Below are 20,202 nucleotides of genomic sequence, written 5' to 3'. Positions count from 1 at the left end.
ATTTATATATATCATATATATACAATGTTGAAAACCAGATATCGCCCAGTCCTACAGTAGACTAGGGCAGAATGAGCAGGAGGACCCTCAAAGACAGCAAAACGGGCTTAACATATTTTGAAGAAAGTGAAAAAAGTGAAATAATATACATGATAACTGTAGTGGTTTGGAGTTACTCGTGCGTAAACTGTCCCCTTTTGGAGCTTGGCTGCCTGGGTTAAACCGTCCTGACTGCACAGCCCATCTCGGTGTGGCTGCCTCAGTCGCTCGCAGAGTCTGTCTGTGGGCGTTTCTTAAACCGTTGCCAGCATAAGAGTTGTTTGACTCCCAATCGTCTCCGCCTCTCATTGCGCGGGAGTCTCCTGCGCAAGGAGGGCGTGGGTAGTGGAGAACCAGGGCTCTCCTCACTGACTTCCAAGGAAGAATCCCGGAGCCCTTCCACCTCTTCTCCCATCTGCTCTCCTGGCTCCTTGGTGTTACGCTGATTTCCTTCCCCCTCCATTAAGCTGCGTCTCCCCCTAGTGCTTGTTCCTTCCCCTGCAGAATCAGAGAGCCTCTCCTTCGCCTGTTGCTCTGATGTCAGTTTCCTGACAATAACATAAGACTGTTCCCCACCCCCTTGTGAGACCATTATGTCCAGAGTTTAATGTTACTCAAATCAGCATTCTTCCATCTTGGGTGCCAAGATATCATTGGACTACAACTCCCATTAGCTAAGCTACATGTGGATGATGGGAGTTGTAGTCCAATATCATTTGTGGGCCCAAAGGCCCACTGACCTACCTGAACCACTGTTCTTTTTGTATCATGCACCTCAGTCATGACTGTCAGTTGTATGCCATTTTCCTTCTGAAGGACTATGCACTTTAACAATGGACACCAAATAAATACCTAAAACAAAAACTCCAAACATAGGATGGATGGATGGATAAATAAATAAATGTTTAAGTATATAAAAAGCTAAGAAATTCATAAGAGCAAACATAACTGCAAACTAGAAGAAAATAACCACAATCAGACACCAAAATTACTTTATGAAACCAGAATCTATTCAAGTTTAGCCTATCACTACATGGGAATCTATCAAAAGATACACAGAGTTTATTAGAGAAAGAAGCACCAGCAAAAGGGGAAAAAATATATTTACCATGGAATTTGCAATGCACCTGGATTCTATACGAAGATTGCACAAGGACACACCAATAATATGGGCAATCAGATCACAGAGAGAATGAGGGAAAATAGACTTCATCTTCGGGGTTTTTTATTAGAATTAGCTTTAAGGCCTTATTTTGCTATACATTTCTCACATTGTTACATTTTAATTCAGCAGAAAGGTAACTTGATCAGCTCATTAATCCTGAATTGCAATTTATTTTCTAACACGTATAAAAATAACTGAGCTGTTACATCTTTTAAACATCAGTTAAGACCTATTGTATACTGAAGATCTTGTAAATGTGCCCCCCCACCCCACTCCCACCCCCCCAAAAATGACAAGAGCGCTTCAAGCTTTGCCATCTTGGACATATCTCTTGTTATCAACGGTAACTAAGGGCAGCTTCACATGCAATTATTTCCTGGCATGGATATTACTTCTGCGTAGGAAAGCTGCATGTACGTACAAACATGGCAATATAGATGTACATCCCCACTGCGCACACAAACGTGCATATGGTTTTCCTACACAGGCGAGAGATCTCTGTGGGAGAAATTTCCATGTCAGAAAGAGCCCTTAATTCTCCTCCAATAAACTGGAGCCATTCTACACATTACAACAGAGGGAACTAACATGGCAGCCCCCAGATGTCGTGGACTCCAATTCCCATCAAACCCAGCCAGCTATCGGCTATAGAAAACTATCACCAGGAAGAAGTGAAACTAAACCATCCCCTGGCTCCAAACGTGCTCCCTTCAGGGAGTATTATTATTATTATACAAGGGCGCAAAGAAAAATATAGCTATTCCCAACCTAATGTCTGAAGTGGTATATAGTGTAGAACTCTGTCATCTCAATCATTGTGCAATATATAGAACGGCTCTCAAGTCTTTAAAAGATTCCCACTGGCAACAGAATATACAGGAAGCAGCAATTTTGGCACTGATTTTTTTCCTTCAAGTTTACAAAGCACATCTTACGAGAAGACGTGGAGGTTTTTCCTCAATTTTCTCACCATTCTGACTACTCCTGGCCAATCAAGTTAAGACATTACTATAGCAGGATTTCAACATTTATGTCAAGTGTCCAAATTGTGTTGACCAAAATCAGCTCTTGACCCACTGAAAACTAAAATGCAACTATTCCTTTCTTCTGGCATCACAGTGGAGCAAAGCTGATCAACAGGAGTTTTTTCTTATTATTATTGCTGGTGAACCTAAAAATAAAATGAAAAAGTTGCCTCTTGTGAACAATGACAACACAAGCACAAATCAGAAGTATTATTGTTGTTCTGGACATTTAAAATTTGCTATTAAACTTCAGTACATGTATATTACACAGACAGACCATCTCTTTATATTCCCGGTGAATTTTGCCAGTTACTCATATGGAAGTGGGTGGGGGGGTGTTACCCTAAAGTATATTAAAAAACAGACAGGGCTCTTTTGTGGAAAGATTAGGAATTTGGGTTCTCTCCTCTAATGCAACAAATCTGCCTGCTGAAAGGGTCAATTTACACATTCTGGAAATATCATGCTTGCACCTGGGCAGTAGCAAAACTGCATGCTCTGGAACCGGGGGCGGAGAGCAGGTGGAGGCATGATTGGTGCGCACCCCAGGGGCGTGGCAAGTGGCCCGCAGGGGTGTGGAGCGCTGCCTGCGAAGGCGTGGCAGCGCATGGTGGGGGGGTGCGCAGCGCATGTCCAGGGGGGGCGGCCGCGATGGTACCCCCCTCCTCGATGGTGCCAGGGGCAGTGCACTCCCCTCACCAGTGGACCTGGGCAGCCCCTCTGTGTATATAACTCAGTGTGACGAAATATGCACACGTTCATCAACATCCATTGCTGAGTCTTACCATCCTTTTTTAAAATAATATAAGGATCATGAATATCGGACATTAAGTCTTGCAATAATATGTTAGCGTTGCACATGCAGTGGAGATCTTAAGGGAGTTCCACTGCCCCATTGCATGCACGGGTATTTCCAAGATTAAGAATTGGTCCCAGGAGATACCTGGTTTGAACGGAATATTGATCCAGTTTACTTTGGCAGCACTCTTATAAGTTTCACAGCTTGTGCGATCATTAGGCTAGCCAGCACCATTTAAAAATATATAAAATTAAGAATGGCAAAATGCACGTTTACCAAACCTTGCAAATGCACATTAGGTATCTTTTACCAAGGTGTTCAGCCTCACTTTTGACTCCTTCAGCTTTGCTCTACAAATGATTATACAAAGTGTACACTAGCTCCCCTCCCTAACACAACTTAGGCTCCATCTCATTACCATGGGAAACAAGGGCCCAGAATAGTTACAAATGCCTCATTCTGGCTGGACACAGCCAAGGCAGGCATGCAGCTCAATTTGGCTGTTCATTAGCCCAAGGTGGGAACTAAAGTGCAATTCCAAGAAGTACTGTCCATGCTGCATTTCTTAAGACAGGGGTCCATCGCCTTGGTTTAGCATTTTTGCAACCAGTACTTTCAAACTTGGCATTCAATCTTACACACACCTCTACGTTTACCCCTAATTGCCCTGAGGAGTGGAGGGAACAGACTTAAAAGCATCCTGCCTCTTCTCATTTCATGCAAATACACCTTGTTTTGGAAACATATCCGTCTTTCAGCCAGATTTGCAATCTTCCCATTTGATTCAGGTAACCCCGCACCCACAAGAAACAGAACCTTTTAAGTTCTTGTCCCCAAGTGGACACACAGTTCAATTGGTTCAGATTCCAATGGGTTGCTGGCTTCCCTGCCTCCTCCACCCTGTTCCCTTGCCTCTCCTCAATTTTTGTCATCGTCTTCATATCTAGTCAGGATAGCCATTTTGGGAAGGTTCCAGAAGAACCCAAATTGCTTGCTTGAGTACTGCACCATTTGGGACTCAACACACCCTACAAAGGCCTTTCGTCTTTGGTCCCCCATCATAGTCTTTTTCCTGCTTGCTTGCATGTTATCTCAGAGCCAGGGTGTCAATCATCCCAACAACCTTGGCATCCATCTAGAACCCCAAACTCTCTACTCACTGTGAATCACAGGAAATTACTCTTTCCCCTGGCTTTGTAACAGGTAATTATTAATGCTTCAACACTGCAGCTTCTCTGCTGTTTTCCCTGATCTTGCTGTTCTCTCTATCCAAATGCAACCTCTGCTTTCATCCAAAGAGGGACTCTGTGCATCTACATACTGCTATTTCCCCTTTGTGGCCAAAGTACAAGGCACTGTCTCCACGGCACACTGTGACTTTGGCTCAAGTTGTTGAATAATTTCACGTCTGAGGTGCTTGCTTGTGTGCTCACACGGAACATGTGGTCAGGGACACATGTAGGCTTGGTAGCAGTAATGGTACCCAAGTCACTCAAGCGTATACAAGAAATATCAAGTTTTTAATTTCCCCACATTTTTAACAATAGGGATCTGTAGCTTCACTTGCAGAAGATTTCTGATCTCCTATGACCTCAAAGGTTGTCAGTGAAAAATACACGACTGTTTGACTTGAATGGTTAGTCACTGCTATCATAAGGCAGTGACCTCTGCAAAGGAACCCAAGAAAAAAGACCTCGTCTTTTCCTCGTCTATAAAATGCTTTCCAATGTTTGGTCCCATGTTGACATCCAAGTTTCATATTCAGGTCCTTAGCTCATGAACTCTAGAGAAAGCTGCCTCCCTCTCTAAATGTTCTTTATAAATGCAATCACTTTCAAGTTCATTTATAGATTACTGGTCCATCCTCTGTTGGTTAAGGGAAAGAGGAACGTTTGACATTTTCTATCTTAACAAGTTTTGCTTTTAACATATTGCAGTGCCATGTATTAAAAAACTATTTTCAGTAGCTAGCAATTTGCAATCCCTAGTTGCTCCTACATAGCAAATCTTCCAACAGATATAAGGAACAAGTTTCTGAAACCTACAAAAGATACAGTACCATCTCAGTTACGCAGAATATTATTTTGTACACTTTAATCAACTATACTCATTCATCCACAGTTCCTAGGTGTCAGTTGAGTAGGAAATCTGGCTCTGGGTAGCCAAAAAGATTAAAATCACCTTCAAAACGGGCATAAAGGCGGCGGATGTCTCTCTTGCTAACTCCCGAGAAATAGCGTTCCACCTTAGTTTTGTTATACAGTGTTATCCCCGGCGGAATAGTAGGATAAGACACCAGATGGTCTATTCCAGCTTCCTTCAAGATGTATGGTGCATCCTCTTCCAAGCTTTCATGATGTCCAATTACACTGTATGTTATTTCACAGGGGGCACAAAGTTCCACATAGGTCACCCAATGAATGATGCGGTCTCCAAATTGTATATCTAGCCACCGATGATTTGGATCACCCAAGTAGCGCACGAAGTCCTCAAACTGCAGCCCCCTGGTCTCAGTGCGATTCTTTCTATATTTTCGAATGATGCCGGGAGCAATTTCATGCCTATACCAAGGTTCAAAACGAGGATTGCGGACAAACTTGTCTTTGAATGCAGAAATAAGCCTCTCGAACGGATCTCTTACGATAAGGAACTTGAAGTATAATTTCAGCCTGAAATAGGTAAGAAAAAGAGGAAACAAGTTGTATGTGGCAATTTTAAGAATTTGTTATCTGCTGGAAATTCACAAAGCTAAATAAAATAAGCAATGGTCCACACATGCATGTTCCTCACTTGATGGCTGCAGCAGCAAATGGTAACTTGCATGTGTGAATGCAACAGCAGACCCCTGGACGGTTAAGTCCAGTTGAATTCGACTATGGGGTGCGGTGCTCATCTCTGCTTTCAGGCTGAGGGAACTGGTATTTTTCTACAGACAGCTTTCCGGGTCATGTAGCCAGCATGACAAAACCATTCCTGGTGCAACAGGACACCGTGACGGAAGCCAGGTCACACAGAAACATTGTCTACCTTCCCGCCGCAGCGGTACCTATTTATCTACTCACACTGGTATTCTTTAGAACTGCTAAGTTGACAGGAGCTGGGACAAAGCAACAGGAGCTCACCCCATTGCACGGATTCAAACTGCAAACCTTACGATCGGCAAGCTCAAGAGCCTCAGTGGTTTAGACCGCAGTGCCATCCATGTCCCGAATGCAACAGCATAGCGGTAGTAGCCATACGCACCGAAAGTCTGTCCATGCATTCTTCAAGTTACCAAGCAATGAGAAAACAACTGATGTACAGGTGTGAATGAACCAGCCCTGAGACTCAGAACATTTGGCTCTTATGTTTTACCTAAATGAAATGTTTAGCCTACAAACAGAGAAAGGTTTTTGTTTTTTTGTATTTCCAGAGATGTAGAATCAGCCAGCACCAACAGCCACCCACACTTCTTCAAGATGAATCCTTGCTGCTCTACAAAACTGTCATTTTAAGAACACTAGGGTATGGATGAATCCCAAGCCGGAATTAAGATTGCCGGAAGAAATATTAACAACCTCAGAAACAACCTTGATGGCAGAAAGTGAGGAGGAATTAAAGAACCTTTTAATGAGGGTGAAAGAGGAGAGTGCAAATTATGGTCTGAAGCTCAACATCAAAAAAAGAAGATCATGGCCACTGGGCCCATCACCTCCTGGCAAATAGAAGGGGAAGAAATGGAGGCAGTGAGAGATTTTACTTTCTTGGCCTCCATGATCACTGCAGATGGTAACAGCAGTCATGAAATTAAAAGATGCCTGCTTCTTGGGAAAAGAGCAATGACAAACCTAGACAGCATCTTAAAAAGCAGAGACATCACCTTCCAACAAAGGTCCGTATAGTTAAAGCTATGGTTTTCCCAGTAGTGATGTATGGAAGTGAGAGCTGGACCATAAAGAAGGCCAATCACCAAAGAATTGATGCTCTTGAATTATGGTGCTGGAGGAGACTCTTGAGAGTCCCATGGACTGCAAGAAGATCAAACCTATCCATTCTTAAGGAAATCAGCCCCGAGTGCTCACTGGAAGGACAGATCCTGAAGCTGAGGCTCCAATACTTTGGCCACCTCATGAGAAGAGAAGACTCCCTGGAAAAGACCCCTGATGTTGGGAAAGATTGAGGGCACAAGGAGAAGGGGACAACAGAGGACAAGATGGTTGACCAAACTGCGGGAGGCAGTGGAAGACAGAAGTGCCTGGCATGCTCTGGTGCATGGGGTCACGAAGAGTCGCACATGACTAAACCACTAAACAACAACAACAGGGTATGGTTGATGACAACTTTATAAGCTCATCAAGGGGCTCAATGAACTTGGAACTATCATCCAAAACCGGTTTGAAGACCATTTTGTGATACTGGTTTCAGAATTTTTGACCTGGCAATATGTCATGAATCATTGGGGGGGGGGGGCGAGCACACAAAAATGCAAAAATCACAATGTGGAAAAAACCATGAAGCCAGCCAATGCTTCTCTCAATATCTGCAGCCCCTGTAAACTATGCTGGCTCAGCTCTCCCCAGCCTCCTGCAGTGAATCACAAGAGCAGGCACCAGCAAAATCCTGATGCAGGGAAAACTGTGAAGCCACAGCCAATGCCTCTACATAGCTCCATCCTTCTTTCAGACATCGCGATATACTGGTATGCCGCGATGTCTAGCTGGTGATATATCACGATGTTGAAAACCAGATATTACCCAGCCCTACAGCCTAATAACTTTCTGGATCACTCAAAAGCGTGTGCACTATCATGTGACATTTGGGTTAGCATAAAAAAGGTTCTGCCTTAGGTCAACATGGGTTACCTTTCCTTTCAGCATGCTTACTTTTCATACACGCCACTTAATTTGGTTAAGTGTGGCTTTTCAAAACAAAACAGCTGTTTGGTTCAGACACCAAGTTAAGCTAAAGTTTATCACCTACCGCTCTTGAATTTCTGAGTCACTGAAGGAAGATAAGCGTGGCAAACCATTCTTCTCGTGGTCATGCACAATGTTCTCTGGGATCTCCTCAATGGAAGAAAAAGCTCCTGGGGAATAGTTAAGTTAGTACATATTTTTAGAAAGCTACCTTTCTTTAAAAAAAGAAAGAAAATTATTGTACTTTTCCATGTATAAGATGCCCCCTATTTTGGGGGACTCAAATTTAAGAAAATGGGGGGGAATGCCCAGAGTTGTAGAGCTTTTGTGGGGGGAGGAATGCAGAAATTCACTAATCCGAATGCAAACGCTCATAAAAGATCACGTCGCAAAAGGAGTTTGGATTTGATATCCCGCTTTATCACTACCCGAAGGAGTCTCAAAGCAGCTAACATTCTCCTTTCCCTTCCTCCCCCACAACAAACACTCTGTGAGATGAGTGAGGCTGAGAGACTTCAGAGAAGTATGACTAGCCCAAGGTCACCCAGCAGCTGCATGTGGAGGAGCGGAGACGCAAACCCAGTTCACCAGATTACGAGTCCACCGCTCTTAACCACTACACCACACAAGCGTCTGCCTGCTCGTCTACAGCAGCCGGCAATTGAACGCCCAATTGCCACAGCGACAGCCAATCCACAGCAGCCCTTGCCGCAGCAAACAATCACCCACCAAATCGCTGCTGACAAGCTGCAGCTGGCAGCTGCAACCAATCACCCGGCCCAACAATACAATGCCTGTGTATAAGACGAGCCCCATTTTTTAACATTATTTTTGAGTAAAAAAACCTAGTCTTATACACGGAAAAGTACGGTATTAGCTTTATAACTATGTCATAGCTGTCAACTGTCCCTTATTTGGCGGGAAAGTCCCTTATCCCAGCGCCGTGTCCCGCTGCTGTCCCTTATTGATGATGTCCCTTAAATTTTTCGGGTTTCAAAGGAAGCAGGTCCTCTCCCTCCCTCCCTCCCTGCCGGCCAGGGAGGAGGGAGGCTCCAACTGAGTTGCTTGGCTGCGTTGCTCACCCAATAAGGAGTCTAAGAACGATTGGGGGGTGGAGCTTGCATGCCTTGTGCCGATCAAATCGGCCGCGTTGTCTGGGGACTCGCCTTTGCTCAGCACTTCCCAGTGGAGAGGTGACAGTGATTTTCCTTGCTGTATCCCCTTTGCCGGGTTGCTGCGCTGTGGGAACCACCGCTTGAGGCTTCGTTTGGCTGCTGGCTGGGCTATCTGCCTTTGGCTCGGAGGGGCTCAGAAGTTGAACATACCTGTGCCTGGAAAATCCCTTATTTTGGCTGCTGGTCCCTTATTTTTGAGGCTGCTGGTCCCTTATTTTCAAATCTGTAAGTTGACAGCTATGAACTATGTAACTTTATTCTAACCTAGGAATGCCTATGGACTATATATTTTTTTAAATGAAATGAAGTCAAACTGAAATGCTAATTTGACATTGCAGTAAACTTTAGTTAAAACTTTGGGGGAATGGTATCTTATGTTTGGAATAGTTTGATTCTGTTGCTTAAGCTGTACTGGGCACAGAAGTAGATTTAATTTTAAAGCTCAGGTTGCAATTAGCTCCCAATAACCATAGCAGTGCACCAACCATATTGCCATGGTTTTGGCACAGGTTATGTAGGTGGCGCAAAGGTGAGTACCGGAAGACTTCAGGATTTTTATTTTTGAATGAAGTGTTTAAAAAAAGTGTTTAAAAGAAGAGGGAGTGAAATGCTGGAATAAAAAATAAATAAATCAGTGGACAGAAACAACCTATTTTTATACTATGCTAGTTAATTTTTTTCTCTAACCAACCAAGCACACATGTCAGGGGCTTTAAGAAGTAAACAGATACCATTTAAAACAATCAAGACTTTCTTCCACTGAGTATTGCCAACTTTTGGAGTTTGACAGAAGAGGATCTTGTGCTTGTCACATACAAATATCCGATCCAAAACAAATTTTGAAACAGTAGTGTGAGTGAGGTTTTTCAGCGATGCATCTTGGCACACATTCCTGAGTAGCTCAAGCCTTTCCATATGGACCAGAGGTTGATGTATAATGTCTTCAGATAGACCTCTACCTATTGTCTTGGTATAAAATGGGAGAAGAGAAGGGAGGGGGAGAGGGAGGGGGGAAGGAGAGCATAAGGAAGAATTTTATTTTCCAGTTCACATTTTAAAGGAACATGAAATTAGGCATATACAGCACAATTACTCTGGACTGGTCTCATGCAGAAAACCCATTTGTGGCATCCTTTGCTTCTACTATGGGACAGGGGTGGTGCTGTGGGTTAAACCACAGAGCCTAGGATTTGCCGATCAGAAGGTCGGCGGTTCGAATCCCTGTGACGGGGTGAGCTCCCGTTGCTCGGTCCCTGCTCCTGCCAACCTAGCAGTTCGAAAACACATCAAAGTGCAAGTAGATAAATAGGTACCGCTCCGGTGGGAAGGTAAACGGAGTTTCCGTGTGCTGCTCTGGTTCACTAGAAGTGGCTTAGTCATACTGGCCACATGTCCCAGAAGCTGTATACCGGCTCCCTTGGCCAATAAAGCGAGATGAGCGCCGCAACCCCAAAGTCGGTCACGACTGAACCTAATGGTCAAGGGTCCCTTTACCTTTACGTTTCTACTGGGTGTGTGTGTGTGACACAATTTGCACAGCTGAAGTTGCTCATTTTCTGAGTGACTGTGATTATGCAAGCCTCTGTGAAAACTCAGTATTGGCCCCAAGTACAGGATTTCCACTAACCATGCAGCGCACTTTCCAGTTTGCCTTCATCAGAAGAACAAATCAATACCTTTCCATGTGTTGGTTGCCAGGCTATATACATACTGCAGTGGTGGGGAAAGCCTTCTCCCACCCCCTGCCCTCATGCTGAAATTATGACACACTAAGCACTGGAACACAACTTTTTATAGAAAAATTATCCCACCTTCTCGTCTTCCTTGAATTTATGCACATTATTTCCACAATATAATTGCACAATGGATTTCAGAATTATAATAGTTAGTGTATGCCTATGGTTACATTGGGCTCCTAAATTTCCATTCCGTGGATGCGGGAGGAAATTAAGAATATTTAGGACATATATTCTGTCCTAAATATTCCTACCGGAATAAAGAGAAAGGTTGGAACAGGCCTAATGATTAATCCTTTGTAAGATAAAGCTGTTTGGGTTTTAGAATCCAGCAAACAAGCTGCTACAGGTTGTGCTGAAAAGCAGTATACCTTATAGCTTCTCTGCAGTACCATATAGACAAGGAGAAAATTGGGATTGTATTAAAATAAAATAAAGTCATATACCTGGCACAGAAAATACAAAGTTCTTTTTCAGACAATGTGTAACTGATATACAGAATTCACTACAACAAGTTGTGGTGATGGCTTTCAATTCCATATTAAGAACGATTAAAAATATAGGATGTTTCTGCATGTGTGTATTGTATTGTTCAGCTCATATCCCTCAGGGATGGGGTAAGTCTAGCATCTCTGAGGGGAATTCTACAAATGCCTCAAGAGAGGTCCTATCTTTTCCTTCCTACCAACCAAGCTTATTTGGGTAGAATACAACTTTTACTCTGTGTTAGCAGCACATACCTGAATCTCTCCAGAAAACCTTTTCGCTTTCATCACTTGAATTTTCTCTTCTTTAGTTATAGCTGTCAATGTTAACGGCTCTTGCTTGACACCATACACTAGGTAAGAAGAAAACAGAATAATATATATATATATATATATATATATATATATATATATATATATATATATATATATAATTACCAATTTCTGGTATCATTTATCACGTGCTTTGAGGGTGGGCAGCTGCACTTGCTCAATAAGAGAGGCACTCTGCATGCACTCTAAAACACTTTTGGCATATTCCATGTCTAGAAGGAAAAATAGCTGACTACCAAGCCCAGCTATGGTCTGAGAACCTTGTTCATGAATCTGCTTAGGGTAAGGGTTAATACTTTACATGCCATACAACCATTGTGTCTGAAGTCACTGCATGAATCTGTGTATTCATCACCATGAATATTCAGAAACAAATGGCTACTTCCAACTTTACTGTAAAATATGCAATTTTGCCTTGAGTCATATTTGATAGAATTAAATTATTTTAGCTTTGTTTCCTTGTGTGTATGTGTATGTATATATAAGTGTGTAAGCGTGTGTAAGATAGATAGATAGATAGATAGATAGATAGATAGATGACTAGGAACTTCTGATGTAGATTTTATTTTTGTATTTTTTTTATTTGTTCGTCACTTTATCTCGCCCAAGTCAACCCAACGTGACTTACAGACAAAACAGACCAAAAAACCCCCACAGAGATGCATTAAAACCAGGAGGAAAATGAATGTTTGTGGAAACAGCAGAACTTCAGAGTAAGACCCTGTTGAAACAAATGCATCGTAGGTTATATTATTATTATTATTTAAATTTGTATGCCCGCAGGTCTCAGTTTGCATTTGTATGTCACTTTTCACTAACTACCTTAAAAACTGGATGGAAGTGAACACTGTGTGCTGAGGGTATGGAAAATGTGTAGCTCCCCTCAACAATAATTCTATCTTAAGTGAAGACGACTGAAGTGTATGCAGCAAAGTCACGCAAGGAGTCTCATAGTTTGCTGGCACTAATCTTCCTCTTTCAGCCACTGCAGTACATAATACTTCCTTTATCAATTTGATCACCACTAAATGGCCTATTATGGGAAAATGCAGAAATTGCCACCGTGACATATCCACACACAAAAAGCACTATGTCCCCTGCCAATGGAAGACTTTATCAGAGAGAGAGAGAGAGAGGGAGAGAGAGAGAGAGAGAGAACGAACAACAAGACAGTGCCATCAAATGGATTTAAACTCATTAACAGTTTAATACCATCTGGGCTACTTAAGATAAGCAAAAGACTAGCTGTTATTTTTCAACTAAGCAGCCGAGGACAGAAATCAATAAGAAGCAATACAGGGCCAATTTGGGATAAAGCACCAAAAAATACCTTACAAACACGCCCCTGAAAAGCAAGCATTTAAATCACTACTCAGGATTAACATGTAAATGCTGTATGTAGTAGAGAACAACACTATTTGTACTTTTCCATATAAATTTTCATGTTGCACACAAAATCTTTTGCATCTAACTCTCATTATCACACGTATTGTTTCATGTCTTACTGTGTTTTAATTTATTGGAAGATGCCCAGAGTGGCTGGGGAAACCCAGTCAGATGGGCGGCATAAAATTATTTATTTTTATTTTTATTATTTCAGAAAAAAGGGGTCCACTTCTCACCACCTGGAACCTTCAACCCAAGATCACATGGCCCAGTGTTAGCAAATGGGAGCAAGGAAGAGTCAAAGTGTTCATTCTGTAGCAACTTGCCAAATGACAACTTTTTTAGATATGGCAATTTCTAAAGGTATATATTGGTTGCCAGCTAGACAAGTTCTTTCTTTTTGCAGATATACAGTTGCATTGAAGATGTATACTGCTTTATACCTATCTTTCATGTAGACAAGCTGTTACTTGTTCTAAAATCAACAAACACAATGAAAAAAAGCAGGCAGGGGGAAAGGAATGGAAATTCGGGAGATTTGTATTATTTCTTTCAACTTTTTCTAAGCTGCACAAACCTCAATTGCTGCACAGCATATTTGATTCGTTTACCTTAAGGAAAGCAAGTCATGGAAAAATATGCATCTTCAACAAGCGCAATTCAGGTAATTTTTCCAACATGTGATTTATAGGTGGGAAAGCACATTGTTAAAGGGAAAGCATTTTCATTTACTAATTATTTATACTGCACATTGTAGTATTCTGTAATGTTTGTAGAAAAGACAAGCAGCAGCATATAAAAATAATTCTCTGGACGTTAACACTGCCATTTTTTTTTGTTCCAGAATGTGCATCAGTAAAAAGAAAAAGATATATGAACTTACCATCAGGATTTTTGAAGGTCAATGTGATGAACTTGCTAGCAACCATGAACATGAATACAACCCAAAAGCATGCAGCTAACAGCAGCCACTGGCGGTGCATGATGTTTCAGATATGATCCATATAACGTCCGTTGGTTCCTGCTGCTCTTCCAAAACAAAACAAAAATGAAAAATAAAATGTTCTTATGAGTTTCTATGCTGCCTGTCTATCTGTAACAGATCCAAAGCAGCTGTAAAACAAGAAATAAAACATTTAAATGCATCGTAAACAAGCAAGTATCAATTTTCACATGTACTTTTTTTGTTTTCCGAGAAGTAGTCTCTTCTATAACTAAAGAAGCATCTCCTTCCATTGCAGTCTACTCCAGTAAGAGGATTAACAGTACAGCCCTTGAACTACCCTCAGCTATAGAATTACTAGAATTCATTATTTTACACAGCTATCTTCAAAAAGAGATTGCCTCCCACATGCTAATTCCGGTACAAATACATACACACTAAAGGTGAAATGTTGAAATTAAGAGAGGTGGCTGGCGGATCCAGACCTCCAAGCTATAGGAAGTGGCCTGCCGGCTCCGGCCAGCTTTATCTTCTGATCCAACGCTAAAACTCTTTGTCTGTTCTGTAGATGGAGATCTCTAAAGAGCAGAGAGAGCACTTTATCTACCAAATCAGGAGATAAAGAGATTCCTCCAGCTGCCATTGAGCGGAGGATTTCTAAAGAGCAGCCAGAAGGGTCTTTTTCTATGTACCATCAGCAAATTATCTGTGCAAAGCAAAAGGCAGCATTTTGAGGCGCCCCACTGCTGGAGTGGGAATGCTGACTGTAATTGTGTGTGTGCCTGTGTGCAAGAGTGTTATATTTAAATGCTTGCTTGCACGTTGTTCGGCAGTGTATGTGCGGTGACTCTGTGTGCGCTGCATGTGGGCAATGCACATGTGTAGTGAGCGTGCATGCATGTGCGCGTACACGCATGGTCCACATCCGTTGTTGGCATACGGTCCTCAGAGGGGTAGCTGTCAATGTGGCCGTAGGGCTGGAAAATGTTAGCCACCCATGCATTAAAATAACAAGAAAACTATGCAGAAACGGATGGAACTGTAAAAGACAATAGCCCAGTCTGCACATCATTAAACCATAGTTAAATGTTTAACTATAGTTTCCCATGAACCAATAGCATGCTTCTGCGCACTGCTCAGGATTCCCCACTGCTCAATGCCACGCCTCACCAGAAGCAGCAAACCACAAGCCAAGAAACCCACAAGCTTTGTTCCCTTTTGTTTCGAGAAACTAAGGCCAACCTGAAAGCTATTACCAAGTTACCCCAGTTAACATTACTGACTTCAGTTGATGCAGCCTGAAGTATAAAGTACAAAGAATGGATCAGCCACTTTTCACTGGTTGCGCATGCAGAGATGGCCTCAGCCTGGGAAACAATGGAAAGAATTTCTTTAAACAGGAGGTACAGACAGGTGTAGCAAATTGCCCACCTGGGAAAGTTAACCCATGTTATGAAGGTGTCTAGTGGACCAAAGGAAATATGACAAATATGGCTTGGCACGAGCACAAATCAAAGAGAACACGGGTATCCGGGTATATAAAGCTTTTACTGTCCCAAAATAAGACTTGTCACTATTTCTGACATTTTGGTTGCTCCCAATAAAGGCTGCACAATTGTGGATTTTGGAGCAATTAAGCAACGAGTCTCAAAATCATTTCAACAGATTACAAAGGGTAAATATAAAATGGACTATACGCTGTGGTTTTTTTGTTGTTTTTTTTAAATGAGCTTGCAGACTTTTTAGAGGAATGTACCCTTGTTCAGAATGGATAGATTTGTCAGTGTAAAATAAAAGTTTAGTAGAGGAACCGTGCTAATCTGCAGTACCAAGAGGACAAATGGAACGAAGATGGAGATTAACCTGTTTGTTGTGAATACTGTGTATTTTTGTAACATTTGATTCAGCTGTGCAAGTCTTTCCCCTTTCTATGCAAAGGCCTGTAAAAGCTGCCTTAAACATCTTATGAAGTGGGCAGTAGCCTATGAAAGCTCAGCCGTGCCACAATAAGCCAGTTATTCTCCAAGATGCCACAGCACTTTTTGTACAAGCTTTTAAGAATCACGCTTGAGCACATTTGCGGAAGCCATGAACAAGACAGCGTCACAGAAGTCTGGACCCGAGTTCTCTTTCAAGCTTCTGAAATGCTCTTGCCAGTCTTAAATTGGTGCCAGTCTAAGACAGAACAAACAATTGCGTCCCCTGCATACATAAAATTCTAACAAAACAAACCATTCACAGAAGTTCTACTAAATATATCTACACCACAAAAAGTGGATTTTATGTAATTTTAAAAAAAATAAAAATCTTCGGAATTGTACTGAGCCTACAAAGCAATTCATTGTTCTCAATGCTGCCGCAACTCAACACGTTTGGGAAAGCATGCTGCAGGTACACAATTCTGCACTGTAGAATATACATATATGCATGCATGCACATATATTTAAACCCCAAGTACGCACATCTGATGACTCTGGGCCAGAGCCAGATGTAGACAGACATATCCCTCCACCTATCACGTGTGTGCTGGAAGAAACACCAGTGTAAAATCTGTACACACGTGCATCAGCTGTGTGACGTATGGAGCTGCCTTCAACTCTTCCTAGTTTAAGACAGGAATCCTGATGTCTTTCATTAAATTTCTGGCCAAGTTTGCCCGTACTTCCTGCCACGCTCAATAGGATGATCTGAATGCAGACAAGAGTAAGGAACCCAGAAACTAACATATTGCTTTTATTTGCTGGGTCTCAAAAAATACCGTACTGTACATTAAACCATGACCTAGATTACACATCTCCCTTCGTGCAATATTTTCTTTAAAATAACAGGGTCCAGCAAGACAGACTGCTTTCTTTCCCCTGAGCTCATTCTTATAGGATTGTGGAATCATAGACAGAGAAATATTTGACCCACTTAAACTTTTCAGCATCTGCAATTATAAAAATACACTTGGTTGGGCACCATGATATCACATATACACCTAGGTTCTCCTCTCCATTTTATCTTCACAACAACTCTGCGAGGTAGGCCAGACAGGGAAAGTGACTGGCCCAAAGTCACCCAGTGAGCTTCATAACTGAGTGGGGGCATGAATTGCTGCCCCCCAAGTCCTAGTTCAAAACTCTAATCATTATACCACACTGAAGAAACTCTGGGTCTAACTCCGAGTTGGGTAACTTTTTCAGCCTATGAGGGAGGCAAATTCCCTCATAGGCAAATTTATGGGAACCACATACCGTATTTTTCGCCCCATAAGACGCACTTTTTCCCCTCCAAAAATGAAGGGGAAATCGGGGTGCGTCTTATGGGGCGAATGCCTGCAAGCCTCGCGCGCCCGGCAGGAGGTCCGACCGGGTGCGCGAGGCTTGGGGCGGCAGCCTGTCGCCCGAAGCACGGGGAGCCCTCTGGAGGGCTCCCCCTGCTTCGGGCAAGTGTCTGCAAGCCTCGCGCACCCGGCAGGAGGTCCCACCGGGTGCGGGAGGCTTGGGGCGGCAGCGGACTGCTTGCGCGCACCGAGAAGCTTGGGGCGGGCTGAGCTCAGCTGGCCCCAAGCTTCTCGGTGCGCGCAAGCAGTCCGCTGCCGCCCCAAGCCTCCCGCACCCGGCAGGAGGTCCCACCGGGTGCGCGAGGCTTGGGGCGGCAGCGGACTGCTTGCTGGCATGCAGAAGCTTGGGGCGTGCTGAGCTCAGCACGCCCCAAGCTTCTAGGTGCGCGCAAGCAGTCCGCTGCCGCCCCAAGCCTCGCGCACCCGGCGGGACCTCCTGCCGGGTGCGGGAGGCTTGGGGCGGCAGCGGACTGCTTGCCGGCATGCAGAAGCTTGGGGCGTGCTGAGCTCAGCACGCCCCAAGCTTCTAGGTGCGCGCAAGCAGTCCGCTGCCGCCCCAAGCCTTGCGCACCCAGCGGGACCTCCTGCCGGGTGCGGGAGGCTTAGGGCGGCAGCGGACTGCTTGCCGGCACGCAGAAGCTTGGGGCGCGCTGACCTCAGCTTGCCCCAAGCTTCTGGATTAGCGCAGCGCACCTGGGGGGGAAATAATTTTTTCCCCCTTTATTTCCCCCCCTAAAATCTAGGTGCGTCTTATGGGCCGGTGCGTCTTATGGGGCGAAAAATACGGTAGTTTGGGGGGGTATTGTTCGGCATTTTTGTGTTTTTATACTGTAAAAACTGTGATCCTTGGATGAAGGGCAGTATATAAATTTAATTAATAAATAACAGCTGTGAGTGTACAAGAGGGGAAAGTCTTGCTCATGGTTTGCATGAGACAAACCATGATCCTGGGTTTGCACATAATGCTGAAACAAACCATGGCTTAGCTTTATGGCACAGTAACAGCAGGGCTGATGAAAGAAAGAAGAAGCCATGATTTTCATTCCAGGGTTCTGCACATTTGGCTGTTCTCTCCAGCTCAGTGTTAACATGTCAACAAGGCCTTTTAGCAGTCTGACCCTTAGTAAGCATGGCTCATGGTTCCTTCCCGTCAAACTAAGCTAGTGCAAGGAAGAACTCTTTCTTTCTGCGAGTACTCACAATCCCAAAGCAGCCCAGCATCACACTTTGAGAAAGCAGCTGCTACAGATAAGTGTGGATTGCTCCTGACTTATTAAATGATGAAGGGATCCTAAAGGATTTAGATGCATCGACCTCAGATGAAAAGTTGAAATCTGACACTTGCCTAGTCCACTGCATCTCTAATTACAAAGTGAAATATGAAAATGGGAATCCCCAACCCACTCAAAACACAGGATACAAAGGCCGTCTCACAAAAACGGCAGCAGATAACCTAGTTTTGGGATTCTGTAGCAGAGAATAAGCTAAGGCAAAAATGAAGTTGAATTCTTAACAATGGGGGGGGGGGGAGTGGCGGAAGATGGCAGTAGCAGCCAAGAACATGAATTTAAAAAGTCATATACATGTGAGATTTCACCATTTGTACACTGTAACAATTGTCAGATTGTAATGAAGTTGTATGGCATCTATGAACGCTACACTTGTAGACTGCAAGTTGCATTTTATAATATAATCATGCTCATAAAACTAATAACAAGTCATACAAATGGGCAAGGTTACCGGTAAGTAAGGAAACAGAGTGTAGCTATAAAACTGCAATACTGCATTCTGCAAAAGTAGGTGTTTAGGGCTTCCCACCCCCAGCATAAAATCTGCACCATATGTCCATTTTTTTCAATTCTACAATTGGTATAAGACGCATACCAATTTAATGCAATTTGCACACATTGATATGGAGTATGAATCTCCATTAAATGTGTTCCCATTAATTGGTGTTCTAGACCAAGTAGAGAACTGAAGTTGTGGGTCTATGGTGAAGAGATCATAGTGTGAACTCAGCAAGTTCTTTCTACATACACAAACATGTAAATAAAACATTCAGAAATCCTAGTTATTGCAAATAGCATTTTTTATTTCACTCTATTCCACTGAATCCTCAGTGCTCACCTCTCTGTGGTTTGACATCTTCCTAATATATTCAAGGAGGTTGCTTTGTTTACAGGGCACTGGGTCTTACTCCTATAGCATTATAGGATTGCACACTTTGGCAGCAATCTTAACCTCACTTACCCGGAAGTAATTGCCACTGATTTCATTGGGAGATGTATCCATTACAAGCAGCACACAAGGGTAAAAACCATTCCCAAGCCCTCCATCAGCCCCACCAGGCATGACCAATTGTCAGGGATGATAGAAGCCGTAGCCCAACACCTGGATATTCATAGGTTCCCCATTCCTGCTCTTATTTGTCCCAAACACCTGGCACTGACAGGTCCCTTAACATGGAAAGTTGTTGATAGATAGCAGACACCAATTTATCTTTTTTCTATGACTTTGTCGAATATTTTAGATGGTAATCGCTACATCTGGACTCCAGATTGCCTTTTAAGCAGGGGGCAGTCAAACAAAAAACCACAGGCAGATGTTTGCTTCTCATCAACATCAGACCTAGCACCCCTGATAACCAGCTCATAAACTTCATTTTTTAATTGGCCTCTCTGCTCCAAAATTCCTTCCCTATACATAGTGAATTTCAGCTTCAAACCTATTCTATCACCTTCCCTGGCAGGTACTCATTGCTCACCATCGAGACCCAGGCTGAGAATAAACTAAGGTTAAGAGCAGCTGCTATCTCTTCATTTTATACATTAAAAAAGCAAACCTATAAAGATAACAACCTGTATAAAACTAGGCAGATCACATTTCTGAGCTCTCA

General features: G+C 43.1%; 1 protein-coding gene and 1 long non-coding RNA gene across 5 annotated transcripts in view; both read right to left on the bottom strand.

Moving 5' to 3' along the window:
• Nucleotides 1-4,529: 4,529 nt before the first annotated feature.
• The window catches only part of CHST10 (carbohydrate sulfotransferase 10), a 17,872-nt gene continuing 2,199 nt past the window's right edge, over nt 4,530-20,202 (bottom strand). For all 4 annotated transcript variants that reach the window (XM_081198583.1, XM_081198586.1, XM_081198585.1 and 1 more), the window contains exons 2-6: nt 13,922-14,062; nt 11,575-11,672; nt 9,830-10,064; nt 7,988-8,093; nt 4,530-5,697 (exon numbers count right to left, since the gene is read on the bottom strand). In XM_081198583.1, coding sequence (XP_081054709.1) covers nt 5,160-5,697; nt 7,988-8,093; nt 9,830-10,064; nt 11,575-11,672; nt 13,922-14,021 — 1,077 coding nt within the window. In that variant the 5' untranslated portion in view covers nt 14,022-14,062 and the 3' untranslated portion in view covers nt 4,530-5,159. The remainder of the gene's footprint in view (nt 5,698-7,987; nt 8,094-9,829; nt 10,065-11,574; nt 11,673-13,921; nt 14,063-20,202) is intronic.
• LOC308589540 lies at nt 8,147-9,823 on the bottom strand. Its single transcript, XR_014009369.1, has 2 exons — nt 9,363-9,823; nt 8,147-8,826 (listed from the first exon to the last, which is right to left on the bottom strand). It is a non-coding gene; the product is annotated as an uncharacterized lncRNA (long non-coding RNA).

This window comes from Podarcis bocagei, assembly GCF_964188305.1.
Source record: "Podarcis bocagei genome assembly, chromosome: 6".
Lineage (NCBI taxonomy): Eukaryota > Metazoa > Chordata > Lepidosauria > Squamata > Lacertidae > Podarcis > Podarcis bocagei.
The sequence above is the reverse complement of the archived record's forward strand: the minus strand, read 5'-3'. Positions and strand labels throughout refer to the sequence as shown.